We start from the raw sequence: 27,098 nt of genomic DNA, 5'->3' as shown, positions 1-27,098 counted from the left end.
AATAATAATAATGATAACAATAATAATACTAACAACAACAACAACAATAATAATATCAATAATAATAATAATAATATCAATAATAATAATAATAATGATAACAATAATAATACTAACAACAACAACAACAATAATAATATCAATAATAATAATAATAATATCAATAATAATAATAATAATGATAACAATAATAATACTAACAACAACAACAACAATAATAATATCAATAATAATAATAATAATATCAATAATAATAATAATAATGATAACAATAATAATACTAACAACAACAATAATAATATCAACAATAATAATAATACTAATGACAACAATACTACTACTACTACTAATAATAATAATAATATCAATAATAATAATAATAATGGCAATAATGATAATAATAATAATAACAATAATAATGTTGATTCACTTATTAGAAAAAAATTCTAATAAGTGACTTTCTATGTCAAATTCTCAAAATTATGATAACATCATATCAAATGACTTACAACTCATATAAGTCATCTCTATGAGAACTTTCAGCTTAAAAAAATATTTGTTGTTTTTGTCACTCAATGAGTTTTTGGATGGCCTTTTTGTTATGGGGGTCATAGAAAGCATTCAGAGTATTGTTTATAGGACCTAATAATACATATTGGCAAAGCTGGATCAACAGGGCAACTATAAATCATAAACTAAGCACATTTATTCAAGCACTGCACTTATTACTACATATTAATTTAAATAAATATATATAGATAGTAGTCTCAGTGGTAGATGTTCAAAATGATCATACATTAATTAAAGTGATTAAAGTAAAAAAGCAATAAATCACATTTAAAAAAGCTGAAACCGTGAAATGTTTTTGCATTAAAAATAACTAATCTAATCTAATTGATCAACAGTCTGAATTATTTCTGCTCTACTTGTATTTAGAGTGCTTTAAGCGACAATGAAACATAATAATTCATAGGCCTTGTATGTCTTTTATGAAAGAATCTTAATTTATAAAGTAACAGTAAGTCATCAAATTGAGAAGTAAAACGTAGCATGAAAAGAGACTACTCTAGTCAAGTACCTCGCTTTGTACTGAAGTGCAGTGCTTGAATAAATGTGCTTAGTTTATGATTTATAGTTGCACGCCTTGCCCTGTTGGTCCAGCTTTGCCAGTATGTATTATTAGGTCCTATAAACAATACCCTGAATAGTCTGCTCCTGTTTGGTACTCTGACAGCACACACAGAAGGAGTAGCTGACGTGTCTATCAATGCTTTAATACTGCATCAACAGCTGTTCACACAGAGGACTCTTTCCCCACAAATGTATCTCAAAACTTGCCCAAATGCATGACATGTTCAAAGAAACTATAAGGATAGCTCTGGGTGACACTATCTCGCTGTTGCTCATGGTGTGCTGCTTAGTGTTGTCCACTAGATGATGCTCTATTTCCATGAGAGCAGAAAAGGTGAGGTCAAAGCACCTGCCCTTGTGGGAAATGTTTGATTAAATTAGATCTGTATGATTGCCTTACTGACCTGCAATGAACCCTACAATGAAATGCACTCTATATGAATTAAATACATCACATGGCAATAACTTCTTTATTGGCCAATAAATTCCCCTTAAACATTTGATTTTATTTTGGTCGTCTGTTAAAGTAATCTTCTCACTCGAAGAATAATTAAAATACAAACTCCAGTTTAATGCACATCAAAGGACACAATAAAGATGACATTTAACAAAAGAAGTGGTAGCTGAGGGTGTTTTTCATTTGTAAACCAAAACAGACTTTTCTTAGCAGACGTGGTTGGTTGCATTTGGCCACGTGTCAGAAATCCTGTGTAGTGATTAAATATAAAAAATTTAAAATATTACATTCAGTATTTATTCAGTTTAGCTTTTTCAAAGTAAGTCAGTTTTTGTATCATATTATTATTATTTTGTATCTACTGCTTGTGATTGATCCTAGTTCTTATTTTAATGGTGATTTTCTTTAGTTTTTAGTCAAGTCAAGTCAACTTTATTGTCAACACTATTGCCATATGTGCAGGACAAACAGCATGCCTCATGCAAACAGCAATACACATGACATATAAAATACAGATAGATAGATAGATAGATAGATAGATAGATAGATAGATAGATAGATAGATAGATAGATAGATAGATAGATAGATAGACCCCTGATTTAGTTAATTTTATTTTGAAATACTTAACATAAAAAACGTGTATTTTATTTTCTTAATTTGTAGAGTTAAACAAACAAACAGCAATACACATGAAATATATAATATGTACAAGTAAAAGTATATCTAAGAAAATATAAGGCAAATCTAGATAGATAGATAGATAGATAGATAGATAGATAGATAGATAGATAGATAGATAGATAGATAGATAGATAGATAGATAGATGATTATGACTGCTAAAAAATTATGATTGTTTATTAAATGTTAGTAAATTTTGGTGAAAATTGTCAGTTATTTAAAAAAAAAAAAAGGAAGACCCCTGATTTAGTTAATTTTATTTTGAAATACTTGTGTATTTTATTTTCTTAACTCATAGAGTTAAACACACACATATATATAGTTTTTCCTCCCTGACCGCTGATTGGCTCATCCACCTGCCAATCAACCGCATGTGGGCGGGGCCGGTGGGGAGTTCCTCGCGGTGAGCCGGAGCTGTCAAACAGCAACAGTCGCCTGAAACATTATCCCCGCTCAGAAAACACCGAGCTGCGAGCAAGAGACAAGAAACAACAGAAACAGGCTTCGACTTCACTTCGACATTCAGCTTTGGGAATTTAAAACCGTCTCTGTTGTGTGTGTGTGTCTCTCTCTCTCTCTCTGTGTGTGTGTTTTAGCTTGGCTCGACTTTTGTTGACAAACTAGTAGCCCAGTCGCGGCTAACACTGAAGCTAGCTGCGTTGACCAACTTCTTCCAGTTTTTTTTTAATTTTTTGGATAAATGCGAACCTGAAAAAGGCATGAAACCAAACTTAAAGTGTCTCCTACAAACATCCCCATGAAGTAAAAACAGGTAAGCGAGCTAAACTTGAACTAACTTGTTGCTTCTTTTTGGTTTGTTTACATTTTTTTTTTTTAAACGCTTCATCTAAAACCACGTTGTGCTTAATGTGATTTGTTACATACAAACATTATGACACAAAGCTGCCAGATAACGGGCAGATATAATGTTTTCATGGACTTTTTTTAAACCCTTGAGGAATGACAGGTATGCAGCAGCTCACATATCATAGTTTGTGGTCAGATAAAAAGGCTTTTATTCACTTTTTTGTTGTGACCTTGCTCAAATACTTGACAAAGATTGCTCTTTTTAAGGTCACATTACTAAAAAAAACAGTTTACACAAGGCATTAGTAGATGTCCTCTCAGTTTTAACAGCATAATTAGATCTTATTTTGAATTTTTGTGTACACACTCAGTCTTTCTCTGTGAACAAACACATTTAATACTTCACGTGTGTCCTTTCAGAGACACTCGCTGCAACCTCTCATTATAACATCACTTAGGTTTTTGATTTACTGCTGACATCTTCTATTAGTCTGTAATCCACCGGGCACAGCTGGAGACTGTTTAGCTCCCCTCCCTCCCTTTAAACTACTGTTAAAACATGTGGCCTGAGGCCTGCTTTAGAGATGTCCCATCTGTTTTTGGAGTATGCAACAGACTCCCCCTAAAAAAAGCTGGCTTTTAAAAGAAAAATCCACCCTTTTTTCCATGTGTAGTCCCTTTGCTGTGGTGTTTTAAATGCATGCCCTTTGAATATTTAGGCAACAGGGAGTAGTTTGGAAACAAATATAGTAACTTTGGAGTCATGCCTGTTTTTTTTTTTCTTCGATTCACTTGCATCAAGAAGATTCCCAGCGGCGTAGTTCATTCCTTGAGGATTATCACCGTATAACGTTTATTCCAGTGGCATGAAGTTCTTCCTTGTAGCAAGAAGTGGGTGTTTATTGCTCTCATCATCCCACTGTAGTATCCACCCGTAGTATCTTTTTTAGAACAACACACGTTCAGGGTTTTTATTCACGCGCATAATTTGCATGTGTAAAGTCTAGTCAGCGTAGGACGTTTGAGTTTAGTCCATAAGGGGCGGTTTTGACCACTGATGTGGGTGTGCGGATACAGAAACTCTTCTTTGTTTGCTGGTAGCTGTTTTGAACCGTGGGTGAATTTATATGTAAACTCGCCCGACCTATTCTCGTCAACTCGGATAAAATGACATAGATGAAAAGTGCGTCTCTGTTCTCGCTCGTCGGATGGCAAAGCTACTGAAATGTGAAAATGTAATAAAAAGAGCCTCGGCCTGGCAGAGCGGCTTGCATTTGCTTTGGCACGGGCGGTTTTATTTCTGCAGCGAGGCAGAAAATGAAGTGTCACTGGACAGGGGAAAAATAAAGTAAGAGGATGAGAAGCCTTTTAAGGACGTGGCCGGGGACAGAGAATGATGTCAGAGGTTGTCCAGTAGGTCTACAGTATCTCTCAGTGTCTAGTGTCTGTGATGTAACGGTAACAGACCACAGCAGAATCTGGCTGTGTCATCGTGATGCTGTTTTTAGGATCTGATCTTATGAGACCCTTTGGCCTAGGGCTGACTTTTGTGTTTCTACTTGTAGGTGGGTTATATCTCTTTAAACCCGTGTCCCTCTTACTTTTTTAACCCACTGTTCCTGCTCATTTACTGGGACCCGTCTTACCGAACTATTCCAGTTATGTCTTGTGTAAACACATTGTAAAACTCTGATTCCATCTGAAAAATATGACAGCAGTGTACTCACGCAGCACGTGGGAACAGAAATCTCAGAGTACACAATGGCAGGCTTTGTAGTAGTAAAAGCGATAGTGTGAACTCTGACTCTTTTTTTTTTATGATATGCATGGACTCATTCGGGGACACGAGTACTTAAAGGAATACTTCAAACACAAAGGAAAAGTTAGTCATTGTTTACTTTCTGTCATTGCATTTTAAAAGTTACATTTTCATGGTTCCAGCATTCATTAACCCAGCTGAAGTGGACGAAGTCATAATTTTAATGCGTTTCCTCACTTGCCTCTAGTTCCTATCACTTCTGGGTAAACGCTGGACATGTACGAGATTGAGGAAGGAAGTCGACGAACAAGACTGAACCTGAATAAAACTTAAATACATAATTGACCTCCTCCATGAACGTTTCTGTCTGGGACGTGTCAGATAGAGTTTCCTCAGCTGTGGTTGTTTCACAATGAAGACAACAACTCCCACGACACTATTTCACAACGTCATTAAACTATGCCTGTTGTTATTGTTTTGACGGGAGAGACCCCCTCGTGCTAAAATGACATACGATACGTTTAAAATCACTTCGGCTTTGTTTGCATGCACGCTCATTTGCATGCAGTTTCCCTCTTCCCTCTCTTTTTTAAGCATATTTTTACATATGTGACCTGCAGCTGTTGATAGTGTGATTGGCAGGAGTGTGTGTTGCGTAACCTGCACGTGTGCGAGTGCATGAGATAAACAAAACGGGGACCCACACATGGAAAAACAGCTCAACATTCAGAACCCCTCAGCAAACCTTTAATCAACCAAACTCTTCATCACGTATGATGTCAACATTACAGAATAACGCTGCATTCACATGGATTCATGTATATGGTCGATGGCAAACTGGGTGAGAGCAGGGCAGTAAAAGAACACTGAACAGTAACTGCACAAAGTTAAAATATTTAAAGTTTTTTCCATCATCCATGACAAAATTTACAACTGAATGTTGTGTATCTCCCTCACACAACAATAAATCATTGGCAACCTGGAGAATGAGAAGTTAGTATTGCATTAAATGCATAAAATAATACACACAGCAGTATATTGTCATGTGTTGTACTCCATGATGATGCAGTACTTTCCGATCCTTTCTGAAAGGTCATTTCTCTTCACTCAGTCTCAATTTAAGGCTGCTTTACTCGTGTAGCATAAGAAGCTCAATCACTCGGTGTGATTGCTCAATGACAAACATTCCTTCAAAGACGTGTCTTTTTAAAAAAAAAAAGAAAAAATAGCTGAGGATATTTTTCTCCCCGGCCTCAGTGAAAAGGAATGTGTTTTTCCATATCGTTTTCCTGAGCTTTTCTCTCTGAAAAAAAAAATTCATAACCAAACTTCATCAACTCTGGATTCAGATATTCTTAGACAGAAGTTAGATATGAAAGCCACATTGTTTACGGGTGTATGAAAAAAAAAAGACCTTTAGCCAAGACTTCCTTTCCTGTTACCCTTTGTACCCTGCTGATTTTGTTTTGGATGGCAGAAAGGTTCAGGACCTGAGCTATTCCTTGGCTAATCTCCCATAATTGGACAATCGGTCCCTATTAGAGCCATTACATTTGGGCCTGTTGAGCAATACCGGCTTGTCTCATCCACCCTAAAGCTGGGACCAGTCTGCGGCTAGAGCTTCCAAACTTTTCATACAGAATACTCTGCTGGCTTTTGTTTCTCTGAGAGTGGAAGTGGATGTAATCGTAATGTTTTTATATGACAGTAGGATTCACAAAAAACATATGCATGAATCCTTTGAGGCCCAGCTATGAATCTTTAAACAATAAACCCCACTGCCATTAAACTCTTCTTAATTTGAAACCACACAAAATGACCTAATATTGATTCTCCTCTTTCCTTTCTCCAGGTCTCCAGGGGCTCACTATACATCTGTCAAACATGTGAGAACCCTCTCATCCGGGTGAACCCCCCCCCAGTTACAAGCCGCAAGGAACTGGACTATTAGGAAACATCTTGGATCCAGCCAGGGTGCATCACCAGGATAGCCCTGAACACGATTTTAAACCGATTTTCTCCAAGACGCAAACTGAGTGAATTCTGTGGTGCCGTGGAACTCATCACAACAATCTAGTCCTCTTGTCATGTGGGTACATTACAGAAAAAGGCCCATATTACCCTCACTGGTATCACCGTCTTTCACGTCACCATGGACCGGAATAAACGCAACTCCATTGCTGGGTTCCCCACGCGTCCAGAACGGATCAATGAGGATAAAGATGGTCTAGGAGGGGTAGGGGTCGGCGAGATGGGCATGGGCCCGCCTTCACAGGTCAGTATACGTTACCGTGTACAGCGTTCCTGTGCAGGAATTTAAAAGAACTATTGATATTCATTATATTGTTTCCACGTTCTTCTTTGGGTAGAGAAGTAATACAGCACATAAAATAAACATCGGGCCTGTTATTGATTGATTTTGGACTGAGTGGGCACAGTCAGGAGATAAAATCCGTCTCTCATCACGTAAAGTTTAATGATTCATAACATTTGCCTTCTGATCTAGTTGGAATCAATCCATCCGATAAAGAGTCTTCAAGATCAGTTTGTTTGATTTTCGCAAATGAATACCGACCTGTCGGTGTCACAGTTGCGCACACAGGAAATTATGACGAATAAAATGACCAAAATGGAGAAACACTTGCAGTGTACGTGCAGTAGTAGAACAGCAACTGATTTGAACCCAGAAATCTTCGGTTTCTATCACACGAGCAGCAAAATTTAGAAGCTAGAACCAACAATGTCTTGCACCTTTGCTCAACAAAGTAATTGAAATTACTAATTAAAAAACACATTAACACATTTGCTTCAGCTTTAGTCGTGAATGAGGAAGTTTACAACACAGTTCACTCACAGTTCACTGAAGACGTGAAGGGAAAATTTGGATCTTATCAGAGTTATTGTGACAAAGAACAGAACCAGGAAACTCCGTTTAGGTGTAAGATTCAAAGTGGCCGTGTTTTGATGAGTATAGTTATTAATTCATGTTTAAATTAAGACTAGAGATAATACACAGTAATCACAATCTGCCTTTAATCATTGTGCAAATTAAAGCATAAATGAACATCAACTCTGTTGATTTATTGAGTTAAAATATTCAGTTTTAGGACAGATACACACTAGAACTCATGTTGTTGTGGTTTATGGAGTTACCTGGAGACTTCAGTGTGCTCGTCTTTCTGCCTGTCAGGACTGAGCAAATCTGTCTGTATGTCTAATCTTCTCGTCTATGACCCACTTAAAGGCAACATTATCTATCTTAAGTTGTGGGAGAGGTCTTGCAGCGTGCCCACGACTTAAAAACATCTTAACCTGTTGATACCAGTCTGTACCTGTTTTTCCCAGGTGGGCAGGGTGTGGCCATCATCCTACAGAGCCCTCATCAGTGCCTTCTCCTGTCTTACACGCCTTGATGACTTCACCTGTGAGTGGATTGGCTCGGGATTCTTCTCTGATGTCTTCAAGGTGGGTGGAGATGAGCGATTTTCTTTCTCCTCTTATCTTTCCTGAGCTTCCTCGGCGTCTCCTTGATTTTCTCATTCCTCGCGTGACTTTATCTCCTGTCCTTTTCCGTCCCTTTTGTTTTGTTTTCAGGTCTCATTTTTTATTCATGTCTCACTCCATCCATCCATCCAAGGGTGGTTAATAATAGGTCAGGCAGTCTCTCAGATCACGCTTACTCATTTGACCTCACGATTGATTTCTTTTTCCCTCGTCCGTGACAGCAGCCACTCCTTTTCCTTTATCACAGACATGATAGAGAACTTGTGCATGTCCCTCACAAGTTTATGCGATGATCATTCGATCTAATCTTGTTAGGTTGATATGCTTGATTGGTCAAAGACTGATCTCTCTTCACTCACTCGTCTCTCCTGGACGTTTTGAGGTCAAGTTAGATTGCAATCACTTCAACACGCGATTGTTAACCCTGTTACTTCATTCTCTCCCCCCTGCAGGCATGTGAACGGGAGTCACACAAGCACGTTTGGCTTTATTGCTTTGGCTTTGCGAAGCGTAGTCTCTCTCTTGTCTCTCTCTTTAAATAAAACACCAGCAGACAAATATAATGTCTCTTATCTCTTCTCGTTGCTTGTGTTAACAAGGCAAGAAAGCACTGTGGGAAATTTCAGCATGGCTCGATTTGGTTTAGATAGGCAGTGTGAAGTAACCACTTATCTGACACTCAAGTTGCACTTCTGTGAAATAAATAACAAGCCTCGATAGACCGCATTTTATTTGAAGCTGCTTTGTTGTGACGATAGATGTTTATGGCCATTTTATTAAAGATGCTAAGTAATGGTCACAAGTATGGGGGAAGGGAATAGATATATTAATAAGACCTGGATACGCACCGCAGCTCAGGCTTGTTTCCAGTTTTGCACAGTGGCAACTCGTGGTAAACAAAAATCCCCCATGGACCAAAAATGATTTTCCCTATAGACTGATGTCTCTTCATAAAAGAGACATCGGTAAAAAAACTGCTGACAGGACACCTGAAACTGCAAACTAGGTCACTTATAACTTTCTACTAGGAATTTTTTGCTCTATGTAGTTTTTATATTTGTAAAACTTTACTCTCACAAAGAAAAGACATTTGAAATGGGGCCCACTACTGCGAGTATTCATTGGGCCACATTATCAGGATGTAATAATGCTCGTTGGACTGATTAGGTGCCATCTTTGGGTCTGGTATTCACTTCTATAATACATCCATGGTGAAGGGTTGTGGTCTCTTTATATATGAAGGCAAATAATCTGATTAATTAAAGTAAATGCAGTTTCATGTCAGATTTATTTTCCATTGTGTCCCTCTGGCAGGTTACATCTTAAGTGTAGGCTGATTGATGATACTGTTGATGGTGTCTGACAGCTATTGGTGATTTTAATCACATAATATATACATTAAAACTATATTATGTAATTAATTTATTGGAACCCATTGTGCTCAGCTGTCTGAAACACCCCATTGTTGGCCGTGTAAACACCAGAGTTTATTGAGTGCTCTAGGAATGAGTCCTAAAACCCGGAAAAGAGTTAGCATCTTTGGACTTCCGGTGCCCTTGTCTTGAAGTCAATGGGATTTTTGAATGGATTTCTAGTTAGATGCTTTAAAAATTCAGTCTGTAACACAAGAGTTTAAGTTCATCATAATTTCATCATTTGTGGAGATTATCTTGCTGAACAAAAAATGTCTAAGTACCATAAATGTTTGCCGCAGAGATTTTTCGGGCAACCTACAAAATACATCAGCACATACACTATTCATAACACGCTGCTGAAGTGCAGAACGCCACAAATGAACAGCCAACAGCTTCAATGATATCTACCGTTGCATCACGTATCAGTGAGTGAAACAAATTCAATCCATTTTAATTTACATGAATCAGCTTGTTATCATGCTGCTGTTTGAAAACTGCATCTCAGCTTGTTGATACTGGGATGATGAGTCTAAATATGTCCACATCAGTTACATTCAAACTCTCCTCTCTACATAGATATCATAGAAAACACTATAAGAATATTAACTATTACACCATACCATCATAAACACTGTCACACATTATACAAAACAACGAGTCAAACCATTTATTGTTGGGAAAGAACTAAGCGCGGCTTAAATACATATTTTTAGCTCTCATAAATGTTCAGGCAAGGTTTAAATTTCCAACAAATAATGCATAATCAAGTCAAACAGCACGTTTTTGTGGACCACGCTTCCTGCGTGCAATTACTGCCTTAGCCTCTCGTTGAGTAATGGAAATATCTGTTCATACTTTTTTTCTGCATAGGTAAACAGACGAAGAAAAAAAGGACATGGAGCAGAATGATGAAAAGCTCATAGTCAAGCAGAATGACAGATAGAAACAGGGAACAAAAAGGTGGTGAAATTAATGGTGATGGAGGTTGAGGCTAAGAGGAGGAGGAACCCGCGAGGGAAAAAGGCTTTTGATGGCAGAGAGCTGGGGTGGCAAGCCTGTTGAAGGGGATGAAAAATGGGGGTTGAAAGGTGGAGTACAAGCGATGGGGGACAGACGAGGGCTGTGGAGGAGATGAAGAGGAAGGTGATTTAGAGGTTGGGTTGGGAGGGAGGAGGAGAAATGGGACAAATGGTTTGGAGGACAAGGACACTGGGGGTATGTTTTCCAGAAATGAGCAGTGAAAAAAAGGAGATACGAGTGTAAAAAGAGCAGAAAGGCAGAGGGTAAGGAGAGAACTTGGGGTTGACTACTGGGTAAGATGAGGATTAAGGATGACGGTTTGTTGGAGGCCACAGCGAGGAGGAGAAAGAGGGGGATCGGGACTAAATGCAGATGGGGGGATGTGAAGAGTGAGGAATAGAGGAATAGAGGGGAGGAGGGGGTCGGAGGAGGATAGACGGATGTGGGGGAGGAGGCCTTCAGAGGAGTGGCCATCTGTTGTTTCTGCTGTCCTGCGGTGGAGACTGTCGGCTCTTATAGCCAGGCCCCTTCCTTTGAACTTGAACAGAGCGATTTCTGTGTCTCTATGTATGAGGCAGAGAGGGAAGCGTACACAGAAAGCTCCCACAAACCAGGATCTGTTGTGCTTTTTCTGCTATATATAGACCATTTTTGATTTTTCTCCCTCCATGGCGACGTCTCCAAACACTGAAATTGCAGTTTTGTCCATTGACTTTCATCGTTAAAGCCTCCTATATAATCCATATTGACTTTGTCCCGTCTGTCAATACTCTTTCCTGATGTAAAGCGATACTGCCCATCCATTGTGTCACCAGTGTACCATAGCTGCGGTGATGGGACAAAGTCAAAGAGCCATTGTTAGACGATGATCTAAAGCTCTTGTAGCGAATGACTGACAGTCTCTTTGGTAACCTATATATCAACAAATTAAAGCTTTGACAGAGCTATTATCAAGAAGAATATAGGCTGTCCAAATGTTTCACCATTGAAACCAGCGAAACAAACACATGTCCTCTCACCCAGTGCACCTCTCATGTCATGTAGACTGATGTGGTTTTAGAATAGTCATGGTGTTGATCTATAATGTCAAACATGCAGCAGGTCAGGTGTGATAATGGATGCCATAATCTGTTTTGCATGTATGTAGACTGCTTCCAAATGACTTCCTGCACTTATATTCCTCGTCTGGAGCTCTCAGTGAGGCTGTCTGCCTTTTACACACACACAGGGGTATCAATTTAGCCTTTTAAACTGCTATTAAAACCTGCATCACGGTCTTAATTATGTCTCTGCTGTCAGGAAATGGGCTACAAGTGGAGGTAGATAGATGTGTCTGCAGCAGCTCAGTCATTTGATGCGTCGCCTGCTGTGGTTTGCAGGATCCTGTTTGCATATAAATATACATATGAGTGTATTGAGCAGAAGTCAGGTTCTTAGTAATTAATGTACTGCACTGCGGCACCTCTGAAACCTGCGGCGTGACCTCAGATTAACTTCCTTTTTGAAAAGGTGATACGTGCAGCGAAGGGACACGCAGCACGGTTAACGTTAATAAAAACATTCGGATTTGTTTCTGCCTCAGAACTAAATCTTCGAATTCAGATTCCCTCCTGAACACTGCTCAGTCAAGAGGGATGTTAGGAGCGCTGTTTTTTTTTTTTTTTTTTGGCCTTGCTCCACTTCACACTTAACCAGATTGTTACACAGAACCATCTGGGGACTTGTCTTTTGAAAGCTGTTTGGAAAAAGACACGCACAGGCCGGATCTCGACTCTTGAATCTTGAACCACTCAGATCAACGAACCATATAATGTAGCTCTTACTGAAGTCAGGTGACGGAAGCTCGGAAACATTCAGTGTCGTTCTTTGCTCTTCTTCCAACGATACGCCTCTAAGATCCAGTTTGGATACAACTGATGCGCATTGCATTGTTGTTTTTGAATCACACGCACCTGGAGATAAAGCATGTCTGCAGCTCAGGCCAAAGCTGTCAGTAGTTCCTCGCAGGACACTGATTTGTCCGTAACCTCTGCGTTTATGATCTCGCAAGCCCAGCAGTGAGACACATTTGGTTTTTCAGTTTTGTACTTTAAGGCTTTGTCTTGAACCCCATTACCAACATACTACCTTCTAACACTGTCTAACACTGTGTACATAATCATATTTCATGCTGTTATTATTACACTCTCCTGTCGTAGCCTCACGCGTAGCGTTAACTTTAGCAGGCTTCAGTGTCATCTTCGTGCCGTGACCCATGGCACGCTGGGATAAGCTCCAGCCAACCATACATAGATGGATAGTGATGCTGCCACTGTCTAACAATGAGATGGAAACTAAAATCCCAATGCACAATAACACAAAATTGATTGTGCAGCCCTGGATTGACACATCTACTTTGTCATGGCCGGTCAGCAGCGACTGACCTCATTTCAGTTCTCTTTTATGTGCGGCCTTCCTTTTCTGCTTCCTCTCTTTAATCGCTGCATAAGCCCAGATTCTGTTTGTTGTTTCAGCCTCGAAGAGCAGTGTTACAAACTTTTCGAGGCTTAAAGATATTCACCCAAAATGAAAATTATTAAAAATGAACATTATACAACCCCAGAGCACAGATACTGGCATTTAGCCTTTTGTTTAATCGTACTTGACTGTATTTGCAGCATGTTGAAAATGTGGCATCATCTGACTGTTTTCACAGGTACGTCATCGAGCTTCAGACCAAGTCATGGCTCTGAAGATGAACAAGCTGAGCAGCAACCGGGCAAACATGTTGAGAGAGGTCCAACTGATGAACCGGCTTTCCCATCCAAGCATACTCAGGTCAGTAACTGAATAACTGACTAACTTACTGTATCGTCAGGAGTTACCTAAAATATTCAGCCGGCCAAATTAAATGTGATTATCTCCCATTTTTGTTGTTCTAGTTGATTACTGCTTTATTGCGTAACGTATCAGCTACGTGGTAAAACGTGATTAGTCAAAAAGGAGCTGATCATTGGTGGTGATTTCTAATCCAAAAGGCGTGTTATGTCTCAGTTCATTAAGAGATGCCAGTAATAACTTGGAATGAGCTCGCTTTAGGATTATTTTCAGGCTTAAGAGTCACTCAGTTACCGTTAATAATAAAAAATAAATCCTCATTATTTCCACATAAATGACGTTACACGTTATATTAATCATTTCTTATAACACCTGCCACTTTCAGGTCTTAAATATGCATCGTGTTATCCGTCTCTACCGCTGCGTCTCTCTTCTTCTCTCACTCGCTCACTCATGAGTCTGTGGTTGTGACCTGTTTCCTTTGGGGTTGACTAGAAACTGTGTCAAACACAGAGCCTATTAACAATGGATTTTCTAGACTGCCAGCTCCTGTTAGAGTTAGAGCTGGAGCAGCTGCCTAGAGGCGAAAAGAGCGAGGAGGTTCCTCTCTGTCACAAGGGGACTGGACATAGCTCTGAACAATCAGGTTCATTTCTTTTTTTGGGGAGATTATATCCGATATTATCAGAAAAAATGGGCAAAGCTGAGACTGTGAGCCCCTTACACCTGACTCTAACCAGTCACAATGACATGGAGGTGGGACTTAATGTGTTGTAGACAGCTGACTGGCTTTTCTACCTCAACGCACAACGCACATTTAGACTAAACCTAAACCAGAGGAGGATGCAGGTGTTTTCTACAACACAAAACAGTACGAACAAGACAGAAATGCATAAATAAAATGCACAAATATTGGAGGTGAAAGTCTCTTTGGTCTCTCTTTGGTGTGCTGTGAATGTAAAATGACTTTTCACCCAAAAACATGAGCACATCCAAAACACTGCTGCCAAGAGAGTTATAACAAGAACAGAGCACATCACGTTACATAAGGTCTTTACTCTGGCTAGTGGCTACTAGTTATTTATAGAAGAAAGAAATTAAAAATCCCTCTGTTCTCCTGTGGCTTTAACCAAGCCATTTATCTACTGCACTTTATGTCATTTATTGGATTTAGGGCAACTCATCACTGCTCTGTCACTAAGTTTATATATTTATTGTATTTTCTGTTGTGTTTTAAAGAGCTGTTTTTAAAAGATACTATGCAAATAAACCTTGCTTGCCTTGTGTTTTTTACGACAGGAAAAGGAAAAGTCAGTAGACAAAATAAAACTTTATAGCAACTTTAATAAAATCCCTGCAGTTTTATTTACATTGTGATGCCGGGGAATTGTTTTTCTGTTTATCGTTCTGTAGTAAAAAAACTTTCTGTCAAGTTCACACGCTGCTCTCTCTCTCTTTGGGATCCTGAGTGGGAGAGAGTTGGTGTGTTTATGAACATGCACATACATGCATAAACGTCTGTGTGCGCTCTTGTGCATGCACACACATGCACAGTATCTTTTTTTTTTTTTTTTTTACAATGCTATCTTTGTTGGGCATTCCTAGTGAATTGTGTGAGTGTGTCTGTGTGTTAACAAGCAGACACTGAGGGGGGCATTGTTCGCTAAAATCCAACGAGGACCTACAGAGTTGACCTTTTTCACCGCTTTCAGAATTATGAGCTGCTCGTGAAAAAAAAAGTTGGTTTATATGTTGCTCTGCACACACACACATTGTTTCACTTTAGTTGAAGGGAAGGAGGGGAGGGAGGGCATGGTGCTTAATGGGTTCAGGATATTTTCCATCTTCTTGGGCTTGAAGACGATTCTTAATAATCTATCAAAACGGTGAGGAAAAAAAAACGTCATCGAGCTGAAACAAGGCAGGTTTTCTTCTATTGCTTAAAATAATCGGTGTGGTTGAAACGGAGAAGTGAAAGAGCAGCGTGGAAGATTGTGTTTCTGTTTATTAAGTATGAAGAAATGGATAGGTGGAGGGAGAAATGGATGGAATGCAGGTGGAGCAACCGAGCTGTTATTATCCTCCTGTCAGCACACAGTCTCGCAGTGATCGTCTGTCTGGTCTTGTCTGCTGGAATCTTTTCTGATCTATTCTTCCTGCTTTCTCTGTTTACCTGCAGACGAGGAGGTCATCCAAGTGTTACGTTTTTTTTTTTTAATACTTCCACGTCATTTTAATTTATATGACGCTGCCGGGCAAGTGTTTAAACTAAGAGAGGGGGGTTTTCTCCCAACTCTTCTTTAGATTGTGAAGAAGTAAAATGTGTTTTAGCCCACAAATCAGTTCTAATAAACGTCCTTGTATTTTCTTAGAAAGTAAATGATGGTATTCCTGGAACTTCATCCTGCATCTCTTTTGTGATCCTGCAGGTTCATGGGAGTGTGTGTCCATGAGGGCCAGCTTCACGCTCTGACAGAGGTAGGAAAACAAACACAAACATTTCACATTTAAAGCTCACGCACAAGCCGACGATACGTGAGATCAAAGTGTCTCTACTAATAAAAGGTAGCGCGCCGGTGTGCCTGCGTTCGAGTACCTCACATGTCTGCATGCGAATGAGAGAACTGGTACACTCGTGTGTTTGTTCCTACTATTTCAGGTGAACCTCACGTCATCCATGAACACATCACAGGAGCACACTAGTCTGTAATTGTGGAGAACCAAGCACTGAATGTTCTTGCGTAGACATAACACTTAGGCTGTGTTTGTGAGCGTCTGTGTGTTTTGAGAGAGAGAGAAAGAGGGAAGGAGAATTTGATACAGACGCTTGATATTAGGACACACACCATTAGTGTTACGGTGGGCTGTACAAAGCCTATATTTAACCTGTGTATTTCCATCCATGTGCGAGAGAGCGGGACAGTTCACTTGTGTTTGTGATAATCATTAATCACCGAAAACGCTTGATGAGCAGTAGTTGAATGACTGAGCTGCTGCAGACACAGTAGTAGTTATATTTAGCTTCTTAATGAAACGACTGTTTGTGCCAAAGGTCAGGCAGATACACTTTGACTGAATCTAAAAGAGGACATTTGTGCAGATGCGTGTGGATATCTTTTCAAGGCCAAACAGAAAAAAGACAGAAGGCTCCTCGACATCAAAATAATCTAATTTCATTTTCTTTTTTTCTAAAGTTCTTGGGAGTTTGGTGGAATGGGAATGAAAAGCATTACTGCTTTTTCTTGTTGCATTATAGAAAACTATATTCCTGTTTCTTGGACAAAACAGCCTTATGAAGACATCACCTTATTTTCTTACTCTTTATAGCCAAAAGATTCACCAAGAAGCTCTAATTTCCCTGCTGAAAACATCTTAATGGTGATCCGAAACGCCTGTGCTTGACGTGTATCACTCCCCCAACTCCTCTGAGTTCCCAGTCCAGGCAGAGTCCACTAGTGAAAACTCACTGTTGCACAAAACACGTACACAGAATATTTCTACAGCTACAAAAAAACTTTTACACAAATTATATGTCTGTACAGAAAACTTCTTCACACATGCACCAAATCTTTCTGCACCTGGAAAAACTTTATTATGGGTCTGGTTTAGGTGCCCATTTCTGCTCTGCTCCTCGTCAGCATTCCCGCTCATCACAGGCATGAAAACCTTCATCCTCCCGGTGGTCCAGAGCTTCTGTGCTAGAGCTGTATTGTATTTTAACACACAGTCATTGAGTAAAAACATATAAATGTAGACAAAAGGTACAAAACACACGATTCATCCACAAAGCATACACTGTTACAGATGCTTCCAAGCACGCACACGCACACATGTGCCTGATTAAACTGTTGCATTGCACACTGAATGTTCTATTGTAGCCCCGACAAAGACCGGCACTGACGTTTTGAAGTTGCGCAAGACATCACACATCGCGCAAGATACCAAATCTTCTTCCTGTGCTGAGGCAAAGTGAGTCCATTCATCGTGAGACACATACACACACATATGCATGCACACACTGTGGTGGGTCTTGTATTCCTGCTGCAGGGTAAACAGGTCCTGATGTGTCTTGTCAGGACCAAAATGAATGCTCTGACCCTGGTAGCAGGGCAGCCTCATGCTGTTTTGTTACCTGACCCCGACTATGCGGCCGTGCTCAGAGGAAATGGAGAATTAAGTTACTGCGTAGCCCCAAGCTACCTTGAGAAACTCGCTGTCCCTCATGCACAGACACATGCAGCATCGTACAAAATAACTGGGCAAAAGAAAACAGTTTGAAGTTTGTTAGTTTGCTGTGCATCGTCACAAAATTGAAACACCCAAGATGTTGATTAACATTGAATTAGCCCTCGAAAGCTTCACAAATATGATGCTGGACACACGAATGCACCGTCAGACATTGATGGATGTCCGTCTTCCACGAAAGTGTTAACTGGGTCGGCTGACTCAGGTTCAGCCCTGTCAGACTCTGTTGAGCGCTGAGATGTATCAGCATCTTTTGCAAAATCTGATTACTGTGTCATAACGGTGCATTACTTCCTGCGACAGTCTTTATATTTTGCATGCTAACTTCCTGAAAAGCGTGGAAAGCTGTGATGTGTCATTAGTTTTTAATGTTTTAATACAGCGACCATTTTTTTCTGTCTTGATATGTCTAAAAACTTAATAAATAAAATGCTTTTAATGCACAGATTTTGTGGCACCCACTCAATATAATACGCCGTATAGGAAATGCTTCTGCAATCATAATCTGGACTAATGGTAAATCACGACCCATGGCAGGATTATTCTGCTGTTTGAAGCTGCTCCCGGCGGCAAACAAGGATTCTTTTGTTTTAAGCCTTCCAGGATTTTAACCTAAAACACAGTGCGGCGCAGCAATTTCCACAACAGTTGCAACCAGCTGTATGTTTCTCATCAGCAGTCTATAGTATACATGATCAGTGAGGATCATGTGTGTCAAGTAATCAGTGTGGTGTATCAGTAACTCCACAAATAGGATGAAGCAAATTCCAGGAAAAATCAGTTGTTGTTTTTCTTTACTGCGACTTAACTCCCAGTCAGTTACTTTTCGTTGACGCAGCAGGTGCACTCTTCCTCTAAACCACATGATTTGTATTTTTGGACCAGATGCATTTGCTGCATATTCTTCCAGTCTGAGAACAAACCGGGTGTTTTAAATAAGATGATAAAGGTTTAATCCGAGTTGTGTTGTCTCTAGTGGAGTTTTTCCACTGTTGTATCTCTCTTCAACAAAAACCAGGCAAGACAACAGATGTTGAACTCTGTGGCCACTGAGGAATTTGTTGGACAAATACTGTAATCCTCTGACGTCTTGAACCGGGGTGTATGCGCGTGTCACATTTGATGGTATAAGACTGCAAGCTTTTGGGGGGCATTATAGCATCGCTCCTTTCTGAACTGATGATTAGGATCTAAATTGAAACAGCATGCAACGTGTATGAAGATTATTTATGTCGGGTATTTATAACAAATGTTTCACTATATTTAAATAGTCTTAGCCTTAAAAAACAGTCCAGCAGTTGTAGATGATATGTGAAACAGTAGTTCTATAGTGTATAGAGATATTATAGAGCTGTAACAAACAGCTTGTATAAGTGACTTGGCCAGTAGATCCATAAAACATTATGTAACATAGCTACATTGATTTCTTATGTAACTGTATGATAATGAGTTGAACTTGTTTGGCACAGCAGCTTTTCCATATGAGCTATTTTGGCCTCTAATATATACTGAATCTATCTGACATCAAGCCACTTATGCACCTTTTCTACTTTAAATAACAAATGTAGAAGGATAGCTTCCTTCCTTAACAAGTAGGGCTACAACTTCAGATGATTTTCATTATCGAGTGATCTGTTGATCATTTTCTGTGTTAGACAATTAGTTGTTTGGTCCATAATATCTTGATTACGGTTTCTCAACATCCTCAAATGTCTAATTTTGTCCACAACCTAAAGATATTTGAATGTTTACTGTCATGGAAGACAAAAGAAACCAGAGAATATTCACATCTGAGAAGCTCAAATCAGAGAATTAGGAAGTGATTTCTTAAGAAATTAACCTTAAAACTTTTATCAATTATTAAAATAGTCAGCATTAATTTAATAATTGACAATGAACCAATTAATCAACTGATTGTTGTAGCTCTAGTTTATCTTCTTGTGTCGACATTGTTCTTTGGAAGCTGAACCATCACAGCACACAGTGGTCTGAAGAAATGTCTCATTCAAGACATGCATTCAGATTTACATTTATTATAAAAAATATACTTAGATTAGAAATAATCTAACCAGAAACCCAGTTTAATAATTTGCGTAAAGACCTCCTCCTCCTCCTCCCCTCCTCTCCTCCTCCTCCTCTCCTCAGCAGCCCTCTACGTCCTACTTCTGTGCCTGTCAGTCAAACCAATAACCAGCTAAACCAGCCCATCTCTTTATCCCATCTCAGTCCTACCAGTTAACCACCGTTGTGTTCGGAACGTGACATGGGATTAGCGTGTCTGTGCGTTTGCATGCACGCAGCGCGGTCAGACAAGCTCTACTGGATCAAAGCTGACAGACAGAGTGAAGGACCCCGGGTACTTTTAAACCACTGAACTGATTTGTCCTTTTGGCTGCCACCCTTCAGCCTGCACAGCGGTCACAGACGCATTCGTCCACAGGCGTCAGTAGGAAACTAACAGTTCTGTCAGACAGTCGAACAGACTGCCGGCCAGATTTTATTCAGACAGTTGGTCGATGCAGCAGCGAGCCCTAAGGGCCCGGCAGGAAGGCCATCTGTAACCCAAACAACCCACAAACCAGTCGACCACTCAGTGAGCCGCCTGGATAGGCAGCCGATTGTGTAATGTAGTGTCAGTACCTTTATAGTTTATAAGTGTGCTGAGTATTTAATGACACAGCGGGTCAGTCACTCAGTCACTGGCAACACAAAATGTTGTTTGATTGGAGTATTCACATCAACTGAGGAAAACATCTCACCTCTAGTACATGTGAAAAGCAGTTTGACGTCTGCCCTGCTCACTAATACAATGACCATACGCAGCCTGACTGGAACATTTTGTAATTCAAAGCCAGGCCGCATGGCTAATCTAAAAGAAATATGCTTTTATATGCAACATAAACACATTCAGCAATTCTGTCTGCAAGTAGTGTTGTAGGTGTGCCATTCCTGACAGAAGGGATACAGATTCAAACTGTTTGTCGTCCTAGCACCATTTTTTTTAAAGAAATCATTGAAATTGAAAACTGAAATTCTCCTAAGATGAATAATTTATAATATTCCGTCTTATTTCTTGTGTCTCTCTCTTGTCTTCTTGCAGTACATCAATGGCGGAAACCTGGAGCAGCTTCTGGACAGTAACAAACACCTGAGTTGGCCCACGAGGGTGAAACGGCCTGTGAGGCCGCCAGCGGTCTGGCTTACTTGCACTCCAAAGGAATATTCCACCGGGACCTCACCTCCAAGGTTAGCCAGACGGCGAATTGGTCATTAAGAGGAGAAACCGCAGCGAGAATAGAACTGCAGGCCTCCTTGTGGCTCCGCGCTACAAAGTATTAGCACGTCTAGTCAGTTTAAAAAAAAATCCACAGTAGATATGTTTTGTTTTCTTATTTTTTGAGCTTTAACTTGTATTTTTTAATTCAGAGACACATTGTTGGTTTTAACAGCTATATCAATGTTTGATCCTAGGATAGAAAGTTAAATATACTCTTACTCCTAGACCTGTTAACCTCTCTGTAAAGAACATACCGTCACATGCGATTATCTGTACCAGGCAGCTTCTAGTTTTCCAACTTGACCCAGAGCCATGTTGGCTTGGAGCAGGGACAGCGTGCACCTGCTGTTAACTCATATTCAGCGCTGTCTACACTTATAGTTGCTCACTGCAGCGAAATGCAAGGGAAGTCATAGCCTTGCAGAATATAGAAGTCAATTTGTTTAGGACTTTTACCTCAGTTGGACAAAGCAACTTTCTTAAATAATATTTGTTCAAGTTACTCTCCCTGTAACTTGATCCTGTGTTTTAGAGATTATATCATGAATTATGCCAAGTAGTGAACGATACGTATGAATAAATTGTAAGTAACAGAACAACGTTCATCTGTGGCTACCAATTTCAGTTTCCTAACCATCGTGTTGTTGCAAGTGATGTCAACAGTGCACGTACTGTTTAGTGCAGTGTAATTATAGAGCCGCCGGTTGACATTAATGACCATTGCAACAATTGGTAGCAGTAGATTTACAAGTAGTTCTTTTACAAGTAGCGAAGAGGAAGAGTCCTTATAGCAGTGCGTATGAAATGTCCTCTTAGTTCCTCTTTTCTATTGTGAAGGTATTTACATTTAAATATTACTGAGAGGCCTGAAGTTCAGTCAGGAAGTGGAAGTTTGACGACAAACGTCTCTCTCAGAGTGTGAATGGCACAACTTCCAAAACTAAACGTGCCTGATAATGACGAATGTTCTTCTGTGTTCGCAGAACTGCCTGATTAAATGTGAAGACAACACCTATCAGCAGTCGTGGGAGACTTTGGCCTGGCAGAAAAGATCCCCACCAATCCGTAAGGACTTCTCCACTGATTCGACATAAATAAACCCAGTCCAGATCGTTATTAGTAATTACATAACCAGCAGGAGTTCAATGAAAAAAGAGGGAACCTTTGGACGCTCCTCCCCGTACTTAATCAAAACTTTTGACATTGACTCTAATGAATTTGTGGTGTGAAAGGGGCTGCACTCCAGCATGACAGAGCTTTGTAGCCTCTTTCAGCGAACTGCTTGGTTTTTAATGGCACAGTAACTCTGTGGTTGAGTCTCAGCTGTTATCGTGAACTCATGAAAATACCACCAAAATGAACAGACCGTAAACAGACCATTAGTGAGGAGGCCGGGGAACAAAGTCTAGATATACGGTGAGGTATGGTGAGATAGTGACTTTTCTAAGTGGTGAAACATGACCCCAATAGATGCTTATGTTGTTTTCGTCTGCTTAATATGTAACTAACCAGGTGTTTGTCACTATATCTGCAATAACAACGTAATAATTCAGTGGTCTGGTCGTAGCTTTGTTACTTTTAAGCTGGTTTTAAAGGTTTGATGAGTGGAGCTTTAAAGCTTTATCGGGCTTCATCTGCCTATTTTTAAGCTCCACTTGACACTTTGGAAACTAGTCAAGATATGAGAGTGTCACATCTGGTTGCAATTTATTTTAAACGTCCATAAAGGGAGAAAATATGTATCCAGCATGCGATCATCACTTTGTCCTTGTCTGCTCTCCACTCCAGTATTTTTTTTGTTCTTTTCTGTTTTCTTCTTACAGCTATTTGTAACTAAGTGAAGTGTGTTCCTCCTCCTCATATCAGGTTTTCTGGGTTATTTATTAACACAAGTGTCCAACACTAACATTACAGCAGGCTGTATAGTTCAGTGTTTCGATAACAGGCGGGTACTATCAGTGCAGCGGTTTGGGTTTTTGCTGCAGTAGCATGATGAAGGAGGGGCATAGTATGTCTATAATCATGTGTATCTAGGCGTGTTTACATGGGGATGTAACGGTATGAATAATGCACAAATTATTTCCACACCCATCGTTATGACTAAGTGACGAGGTGCGGTCGGACTTCACCCAAGTAAATCCAAACAGAGCAAGAGCCGCTGAACTTAAAGGATTAGAGAGCAAGATTCATTACGCAGACTAACTCGAATCTTTAAAAAAAAAAAAAAAAAAAACATGATTGTACGGTACGACGACAGTCATTCTCTGCGTGGTACAATTTCAAACTGCAATTAGTCTTAACTAAAGGGTACACACAGAGCAAGAGGGTAATTTTGAGTGAAAAAGCCGCAGCGGAGTGGGCTTATTTTCCACATTTGCATGCTCGCACTGATCCTCAGTATCGGCTTCTTTTTATCTCTGAGGTTGTCAGAGATGTTGTTGTTGTTCACAGAGGCAGACCGAAAGAAATGACTTCACACGCTCCCACAAATGGACTCAAAGTGGCTTTTTCATTCAAGTGCCAACACCTCAACACAAATATTATAGTAGGCAGGAAAATTCCTGCTATGCTCCAGGCTTCATTTACACACAACACGACCCGGGTCAGGATGGTTTTTTTCTTCCTGGTGGTGCGCCGAGTCACGGGAGGATTGTTTTGAACCAACTTTTCATCAGGTTGACATAATGTGTGTAGACGAAGTGACACCTGCTCTGCCTCCGTGATTTAACCAAGAACACAACGTTTAACAATCATCCCTGAGCCTTTTCAAGTTTATTCAATTATCTGACACTAATATTTCCTTATTATGATTGATCAGATACATCAACGCGTTCTACATAAACGTCAAACATTGTGTGTGTCTGTGTTTTTGTGTGTGCGTGTGTGTAGTGCTGAACGAGAGAAGCTTTCAGTGGTCGGTTCTCCTTTCTGGATGGCTCCAGAGGTGCTGAGAGATGAGCTCACACGAGAGGTAAAGACCTCTGACCTCTAATAAACTCAAATAAGACCGCCAGAATAAGTTTGGTTTAATCAGATCAGGGTAAAGGATCATAAAAACTGTGTGATACACAGCAAAATAATGATTTGGGAGTCATTACTGGAGGAGAAGTTACTGGTTTTGTACTTTTTAGCAGAAATTAGGGAATATCCACAAATGTTCACCTTTGATAATAAACCAGTCTATCTGTTTTCAGGCCGACGTGTTCTCCTACGGTATAATCCTGTGTGAGATCATCGCAAGGGTCCAGGCGACCCGGACTTCCTCCCCGCACAGAGGTGACTACTCCCATCATCGCCATGTTTGCTTTGTACACAGGTTGATCTGTTGGCATCCCAAAAAAAACTGTTAGTACTAATCCTCAGTGTGTAAAATGTGTGTAAAGGTCATCCGGTGGAGAGGAGTAAAATCACTGCTCAGGGTGATAAGGCACCCGTCTTTATTTTGGAAAAACAAGCATGAACTAATATAAAAAGGTTGACTTTTAAAATATTTTGTTATCAGCTTCAAATATCCAGTTTTGGTTTTATAGTTGTTATTCATTAACTTTTGTATGAGACTTTCCTAGTATGAGATACATGTTTATCCTTTAATATGCAAAGAGGGATGCAAAAGTCTTTATATTTTTACATAATTTACATAAACTAATAAAAGATGTACCTACAGCCTGTCAGTGGACTGACAGAGTCAAACTAGCTTGGCAGTCAACAGGGCCGACGTCGGGATTAGTTTTGACATGAAGCTGCTTTTGGCAGAAGCGTCGCAGCGTGTCAGACATCTGATGAAGCTTTATTCCACTTTTAGAACAGTAAATATGAATTTCTGTTTAACTTTAATAGATCCAGATCTCTTTGTCACTCTCTTTGTCTTCTCCCCTCGTCCTTCCTCCTCACCAGAACTTCGGCCTGGACTATCACACGTTCCAGCACATGGTCGGGGACTGTCCGCCTGACCTTCCCAGCTGGCTTTCAAACTGCTGCAATGTGAGTCCGTCACACTCCCGTCCAGTCGGCCTGTCCCGGCCTCTGTCAGTCAAGATGTTACAGTAGTGTAACGATCCCTGTCTACTCGTGACAGCGCTGAGGAGCAGCTGTGTATCTGCAAAGTTACTGCGAGGTGGCCGTGTTTAAAGGACTAGTGTGTAGGATTGCAACCAACTGAACTCCTCACCCTCCTCAAAGCATGTACCTCTTTGTACATAAAGATTTGTTTATGTGCTCTGGACTACTGTTTGTCGTAAGTAAAGAAAACACAGCGGTCCTTATTTTCAGGCGATTATACATTAATTAAAACACACTAATTAAAGATTTACATTTCTTTTTCATATTTTGCCAATAAAATTCCCAAATCTTGCACACTGTAACAGTAAGGTGACTTTCCTCTGTGTTGAGAGATTTCACAAATGTTTCGGTTGTATAATGTATTTTAATTTCTTACGTAACTATTACTAATATCCCAGGGCAATCTAATTAGTTGAATAATCTGATTCAGCTCGCCCTCCAGGGGAGTCTTCTGTTCACTAAAAGCTGGAATCAGTCGCTCTGCAGATTTGGATTTTCTCGTTATTCAAACATTTATTTGTCGCTAAGTTGAGTAATTACTGAAATAAAGAGGAATATCAAGTATCAAATATACTTTTCCATGCGATCTTTGCTTATAATCATCATAAAAACTGGACTATACTGGGTTGATTCTCTTTCGTTCATAATTACAAACCGCAGAGGACGAGGGCATTAAAGATTTGCAGGAGCACCCTGCAGATTGATCCTGTATTGGCTCCCTCGATCCCTCTCATCCTTGTCTCGTTTTTCTCATCCTTGTCTCCTTTATCCCCATCCGAGTCCAAACACCCCGGTTATTAAATTGACTTAATTTCTCTCTTTCGAGCATCTCATTTAGTTTTGTCTGCAGCTTTAACCGAGTTTTACTGTACATAAACTCATCCTTCACTGCATCTTCTTCTGTCTCCTCCCTCCAGATGGGACCCTAAGCTCCGTCCGTCCTTCCCAGAAATCGTCAGACACCTCGAGGAGATTCTTGCTCGCCTTAAAGCAAAGCTACGGAGCACGAGTGCGTCCCACTCAGCGGGGACAACGACAGGAGGACCATACCTAAAGGTACAGCAACTGTACAGAGTCCTCAGTCTGTGAAATTTGTGATTTCAGCTTTCACAGTCAGTAAAAGTCACTTCCTTTTTGTTTCAAGAAGATGACTAAATTCTTGGAAAAGAAGGTGGTAGGAAAGGAAACTGTAATTCAAGCAAGGCAACAGACACCTATTTTATATCCTTCCCTGGCCTCCTCAGCCTTTCACCCCTCGGTACCACTGCTTCAGACTCGACTGTACTCCAATACAATCCAGTCCAGTCACTATCGAGCCTGACAGAAACTTCCCCCCTCTCGTAACACCAGTTCCTCTTTAAAAGCACGCTGTTAATTCAATGTTTGTTCAGCCACTTACAAGGATGGTGTTTATTGTTGTTGTTGCTGAAACGTTCGACCAGGTTGAAGCCAGGTTTTTTACTTCACTTCTGGTTTGGTCCACACAAGGAGAGAAATATCCCTGTTTCCACTATAATCTGCTACTCAAGGTCAAAGTTAAGTGTACTATAAAGTGCTTGGTTCTTTTTTATGACTCGAGGAAACTGGTCTGAGATCAACATTCCTATTTCGAGATACTTGATCCATGCAAGCCCAGGTTTCACTTCTAATTGGTCCTGCGTACCGACGCCTGCATGTCTGACCGGCGTGGAGTCAGCATGGAGTCAGGAGGCAGTAATGTTTTTTTAGACGAACCGACGGCTCCTCTTCCTCGCCGCTTACTACGGCGTATGAAGAAGTTGGCAGGAACACGCGATGTCACGGATGCAGGAGTTGATTTCTATCAGTCGATGACATGGTTTCTTACATCGGTGTTGTGTTTATGACTCTAAATGAAAGCTAACGAGATTTATAAAACACAGCCCGGGTCTGTTTACACAGAATATCT

The 27,098-nt window shown here is 40.2% G+C and overlaps 1 protein-coding gene across 1 annotated transcript in view; it reads left to right on the top strand.

Moving 5' to 3' along the window:
- The first annotated feature begins 2,644 nt into the window (after positions 1-2,644).
- Positions 2,645-27,098, top strand: part of tesk2 (testis associated actin remodelling kinase 2) — a 37,143-nt gene continuing 12,689 nt past the window's right edge. The window contains exons 1-5 of the mRNA XM_010756458.3: positions 2,645-3,040; positions 6,687-7,109; positions 8,180-8,299; positions 13,469-13,590; positions 16,020-16,068. Of these exons, the coding sequence (XP_010754760.3) occupies positions 6,987-7,109; positions 8,180-8,299; positions 13,469-13,590; positions 16,020-16,068 (414 nt within the window). The 5' untranslated portion in view covers positions 2,645-3,040; positions 6,687-6,986. The remainder of the gene's footprint in view (positions 3,041-6,686; positions 7,110-8,179; positions 8,300-13,468; positions 13,591-16,019; positions 16,069-27,098) is intronic.

This window comes from Larimichthys crocea, chromosome II (assembly GCF_000972845.2).
Source record: "Larimichthys crocea isolate SSNF chromosome II, L_crocea_2.0, whole genome shotgun sequence".
Lineage (NCBI taxonomy): Eukaryota > Metazoa > Chordata > Actinopteri > Sciaenidae > Larimichthys > Larimichthys crocea.
This window is presented reverse-complemented; position numbering and strand designations above follow the sequence as displayed.